This window comes from Nanorana parkeri, unplaced genomic scaffold (assembly GCF_000935625.1).
Source record: "Nanorana parkeri isolate BGI_ZX_2015 unplaced genomic scaffold, ASM93562v1 scaffold18, whole genome shotgun sequence".
NCBI lineage: Eukaryota > Metazoa > Chordata > Amphibia > Anura > Dicroglossidae > Nanorana > Nanorana parkeri.
In genome coordinates, this window is record NW_017306286.1 from 3602086 (window position 1) to 3608275 (window position 6190).

General features: G+C 36.7%; 1 protein-coding gene across 1 annotated transcript in view; it reads left to right on the forward strand.

Moving 5' to 3' along the window:
- Window positions 1-5136, forward strand: part of LOC108790542 (beta-adrenergic receptor kinase 2) — a 276398-nt gene extending 271262 nt beyond the window's left edge. The window contains exons 20-21 of the mRNA XM_018560833.1: window positions 1249-1362; window positions 3169-5136. Of these exons, the coding sequence (XP_018416335.1) occupies window positions 1249-1362; window positions 3169-3330 (276 nt within the window). The 3' untranslated portion in view covers window positions 3331-5136. The remainder of the gene's footprint in view (window positions 1-1248; window positions 1363-3168) is intronic.
- Window positions 5137-6190: the final 1054 nt, after the last annotated feature.

Genomic DNA, 6190 nt, shown 5'->3' on the forward strand with positions numbered 1-6190 from the left:
TTTTCTATTTTACTGCAACACTAAAACAAAGTTACAAATAAAGCTGATAACAACAAAAAAGTTAAATTATTAATGATTAGAAAAATATAAATTAAAAAACAGGAACATATTGGGTAAAGGTGAACTATGGGATGAGTGAAATACACTCATACCCATAGTTAGAGCCAACGTGCGACACTGAAGCTTTCACACATTGGCTCTTTTGATCGAGAGCTGAGTAATCACAAACCACTGATCGCTCAGTCACCTCTCCCCGCAAGGATTCCCCCTCCCCTCCGTTCCACCAGCTCTGACTGATCTGATGGGGGAGGGGGTGGGCACAAATGGCTCTGCCTCTAGTGAGGCAGACCCATCTGTCAATCAGGCAGCGGGGTGGATCCCGACAATACTGCTGGGATCTTTCCAGGCTGCAATGCGGTCCTGTGCTGTCAGCATATAACAGGCACTATCCTGCTAAATGCTGAGTTTTTGGTCACAGGAGAACATAGTAAGGAGAACTACAGCCAAGAAAGGTGTGCCCTAGTTCTCTTTTAAGGGGAGAAGAAGTTTATTAGGGCTGATTAGGGTATGTGAAGGGTTAGTAACAGGTTAAATAGGAACAAAATATGTTTGCAGATCAAAGCTCACTTCTTGATCTGCACATGAAATAAACAGAGTGGATACCCAAGTAACAGTGTTCCTTTGTATCTCTCTATCTCACATCTAAACAGTGTTCATTGACACTGTGTAGGAAGGTCCATTTTTATTTTGCAAAAGCAGCTTTTACAGCTGCTGTTTTTACACAGCAACTCCCATCTGTCATGATGACAGCCAGAAATTGCCAGTTAGTGCAAGGGGGAGCTGCAGTGAGTTAGAAGGACAGCCCATAGTACACATGCCCTGTGTACTTCAATGAAGTTTGTTTGGGTAAGTGTTGCATGCCCAGTGTCCACAACTGGTCAGAGACGTATTTTGATGCTTTTTACATGATAATAATTACATGAGTGTTCTCTTGTAGTAGCTATTTTTTTACTTCCAAGTTTTACCAAATATTAGTATTATATGAACATCTGTAGCTACATGTCTCAGTGGTATCTGTCTGGTGAGCCATTCTAGCTTGTGTCGTTTAGTTGTAGGTTTAATAAGAGATGTAATTTTAATGACAATCTCTATTATGTTTATATATAGCAGTATTGTCTACTACAAGCTTTGGAAGTGCTGGATCTAATTCCCAGACATCTGTGTCTTATTTATTCTTCTATTATGCAGCAAAATCTATTGACAATGGAACAGATAGTATCTGTGGAAGAAACTCAGATTAAGGACAAGAAATGTATCCTGCTAAGGATCAAAGGAGCAAAACAGTTTGTCCTGCAGTGTGAGGTAAACCACTGTTATCTGTAAATACTTAATGAGCTGACATTACCCTTTTGTATATTTTTAAATCTTCATTATTTTGTATTCACCATTTAGTAAATCAGGTAGTTAAAAATACATTGACATTTTTTTGGGATTTTCATTTTTATAGAACTTAAATTTTTTTCAGTTCCTTACAAAGAGCAGTGAACTATTCACATCAGCCCCTGAAAGGGGTGTGCAATCTAATGTCCTTACATCGGTCATACAACTCATGTGGATAGTGAGCTTTGGATGCAAACCAGCGTAATTGGCGTGTATCCCAAAAGCGAATGAAACCCAAGGCACACCTAGCCATTACAGACAGTAAATCCATTATATCTGCACTTGAAGAGGGAGTTCATATATTTTTCAAAGCAAATAAAAACATTAATGCATTTTTTTAAAAATGTATCAAAAATATGGGAAATGTTTTTGTTGCTGATACATGAGTTACAGTTTACGGTATTAAACCATGTTTTAGTATAGGTAATCCTTTGCATTTCAGTCAGTCTTTCGTGAAATGTTGTGGGGGTTGTTTGTAATGTTTTGTTTTGTAGTTAGTTTTTTGAGGAAAACCAATTGCAATACATATAACATTGTTCAACAATAAAATATAAATAAGCTTTTTCACAGTAGAGGCAACTATAAAGGTAATTGTATATACTACAAATCACTGATAGAACTGTACAAATCAGCTTGTAAAAGTATAATCTCTAAATATAGTGTTACAAGTGTTCTTACAGAGTATATTGTAAAAGCCATATACATTTAGAAAGAAAAAGGAAATATAGTTGAAGTAGCAGACCGAAATCATAGTCAGTACTGATTGGTTTCTATTGCAAACATTATGCTCTTAGTGTCACTGAGGGGGGAGGAGCAAACTGCTGTAATGAAGCTTGTTGCCATGCCCTACTGACACATTCTTTTTGGCCCATCACAATGAAATGCTTTCTTGCTGGCTCGTAGAAACTTGCAGCAAGTAGGATGGAGGGGGCAAGTTCATCAGTATCAAGAAGTGCAAAGCTGTACCCCTCACAATGGTCTGCGATTCGGCCATGACAGAGAGGTTTGAAGGGTTTTTTCAGGGTATGTTCAGGCACCCCTAAGTGCACCTTGCCCAATTTTCCACCCAGGGACATTGCCACTACAAATTGTATAGTGTGCTTCAGTAATATGCACTTTCTTTAAAATCTGAGCCAGCCACTTCATAATACTCAATTTCTTTATATTGCAAAGTTAAAGCTTTCATATTAGTAATTCACTCTTTTGAGTTTGTCTTGATTAAGGGGCTGCTAGATTTTCAGTAGAACATTGATACTATGACAGCATTAAGAAGTTTGGAAGTGATGATTATTTTCTCTGCTTTTGCAAATAAAATAGGTTTCTTTGTACCAGGTAATCCATGTCTTACTTTACCAATACAGTACCTATTCAGGTTAGGGATTTCCCAAGTTTTGAAACATAAAACCCAAATGCGTGGTCTTAAGAGTTTTAAAAAAAAACTTCACAAAAAAAAACCTGTTAAGACTGTGTTTTGGGTTTATGTTTAAAACCTACAGCTTGGGTTTGGATTTATAATGAAAGCTTTTCTTTGTTCCTCAGTACATTACCTATTGTTTTTGTCAAAAGCACTATTTTAACTGTGAATGAAATGCATTGTAGAATGTATAAACCATGTGATACAAATGTACCTATTTATAAAATACAAATTGTCTTAAATACGCATTCCATTTCTCTTTAATTTTATATGTTATGTATTTGTAATAATGTATTTTCTATGTGCTTTGACAGAGTGACCCAGAGTTTGTACAGTGGAAGAAGGAACTGACTGAAGCATTTACTGAGGCACAGAGGCTATTACGTCGGGCTCCAAAGTTCTTGAACAAGCCCCGATCTGCAGTTGTAGAGATCTCTAAACCACCACTCAGTCACAGAAATAGCAATGGCCTTTAAGTGGCAGGATGGGACCAAGAATTCTTAGGGATAACTACTTAAACCACCTTGCCCAAGGTCTACAGCATTGATATTAGTTACTTGTGTGGCCCTCAAAAAGCAAGGTGTACATAGGAGAAAGTTTGGGAGCCTGCATCACACATTGTCTAGTCTACTGAAGACTGGGTCTTTCCGCCTGAAGTCTAGAAGAGGTCACACAGCCTGAAGCAAAGAAAAGATGAATTTTCACTAACAGAAGAGTTGTGAAAGTTGCCAAATTTAGTGATTGCTCATCATTCTATTGCATCAGCTTATCCTGAATGACCTATGTCTTAATGATGAAGAAGCGAGGCATCAGACCTTCTTTTTTTCTTTTCTTTTTTTTTTGTAAATTTGGCATATGCATGCTTTGCTGTATGCCAGACAAGAATATGAAATGGTTTTTTGCAGTAGTTGCTTTTACGTTGATTTTTATGTCTAAATTTCAACATATCCCTGGATGTTTTCTGAAGGCATTGCCAAGTTATAAGAATGTTCTCAAGATGATAGCTTTCCTGAGTGTTGCCATAATTGCCCCTTTTTCCTTTTGTCCTCCCAACTTGCACTGTTGACTTTAAACTAGCAGTGTAATGATACTGTTATGCACTTCAATGACTTTTACCTGTCCTGTGGTTACAAGATGTACATACCAAGAATAGTCACCCATTTCTGTGTGTTCACCAAAATAGTGGCTGCCACTGTCTTGCTGTGTATGAGGGTAGAAATATCATAGTGGAGTAATTATTGGTGAACTGGAGTGCATGGTAGCTTTGTCCAGTGGTCTTTTAGCCAGTTTAGCACAGTTTGAATCGAGCTCATTCTTCAGATTCGTTTACAGCTATTATTAAAACCGATTTTTTTTTCCCTTTCCAGGTCAATTGCACTTGATTTTGTTTTGTTTTTAGAATCAGATTTTTGCTTAAGTGAAAAGCAGGTGAGAATGTTGGATAATCTTGGTACGCGTCATGCTGTAGTCCTAAAACAGTCTTTACTATTTGAAGTTGCTCTCCTTGTTTCCATATGTCTAATGTTGGGACCTCTAGTACTGTCATTTTATTAGGTGGCTACAACAAAGCTGCAGAGCCTTTGACCATGTCACTGCGACTATAAATCCTGATTGGCTGAACTAGGCAGGAGAAGACAATTATACAGCTCTTTTGTTACTTCCTGCTATATACAGCTGTGCAAGGTTACAAACATTAGCTGGAAAGGCATCTTGCTCAAATTGTGACTCAGCATCGCAACTGCATGGCAGCCCCCAGAGTTTAGCGTCCGCCTTTTTATTTTTTCAGTAAAGTGCAAAGTGCCAATGGACTTGAAAACGTCCTAAAAACAGATTCACTATATATACCATTAACGTCTAAGTGTATCTGTAAATATTAATTTAAAAACAATTTGTTACAATAGCGTGAGAGAAAACACTGCTGTAATTTTCATTCTCATCTTACATTTTATACTTGCATTCATAGTAAGGAGTTCTTTGGAAGGCCAGCTGATCAGCATTAATTTCCCTCCTGGTTTAATTACTTACAGTGGTACTCACCGTATGAGCAGATTGATGAACCACTGAGGAGGGGAGTCTAATGAATGTGATGTTCTTAGTATAAATGGAGTCAAATGGTTATTGGTTGGATAAAAATAAACCTACTGTGAAGTATGAATCTCTATATTTTTATTAAAATCACATGCAGTGTTTGTCATGAACATGCGAGTAATTGTAAGGGAATAATGAGACTCATTCGCTGTAAATTTACTTTAACTTGCATTTTATGTTGCTGTCAACAGTGGTTATACAAGAAATGGTTACAAGATTTAAAAAAAATTGTCCTGCAAAGCCCTAAATAGACGCAGCGAAATGCTAGAACAAGTAATGTTTAAAAAAAAAAAGTTTTACAATTTTAAACTGTTTGATAACTATAAATGTGGAAGAAAGGAGAAAGATGATATGGCATAATACAGTAAATAAAATATGGATGCAATTCCTCTTTCTCTATTACAGGGTTTTGTCACAACCTTGGTAATCATCACTTTCAAACTATTGTCCTATTGTACTTTAAGAGTTAGCGGAAGCCATAGTTATGATGGAGAAAGGTGCAATGACTGTTACTGACTGAGCACTGATATGTAGGACCTGTACTACATAGCAATAAAATTATAATTCTAATGTCACCCATACCATTTATCTCTTCATGTAGCACCTTGTCAACCATTCGTATTAATAACTTTTCTGGGTAAAATTCCGTAGTGCTGTGCTTAATATGACCCCATCATGTGTGAGTAATAAAGTCTAACTACTTAAACAAATGTAACCATATCACTAAGAGAGGGATACGAAAGAAAGCATCTTACTATAGTTTCTATAGAACTTGGATATCAAACATATTACAGTATCCACATACACTGCACGATCATTAACATAAGCACACATGTACATTATATTACTGGTCAACTAAGGTTGCACTTTCATTTTTTATAGTTGGGTAGAAATGGCAAATTCTTTTGTAACATGATGATTACAGTTTATTATAATGCATAGGTGCTGACCCTGCCAATACTTGCTACAAAACTTGTTAACCAGCTAAGAGAAATTTGCTTCACGTGCAAAATCTTATCTACATTTTTTTTACTGTTTTCAATGTATATCAGCTCTGCTCTTTGGGAAAACAATGGGTTAATTTGGCAAACCATACAATCCTACTCCAACTTTATTTTGTAACCATTTGCTTGTTTTTAATTGTGAGATCAATCTTTGGAAGCAATCACTCACTGTACAGTGCAGAAGGTTTAAGTTGCATCACCACTGGCTGTTATTAAAGACAACACTCAAGTTTAGCTCAGCATG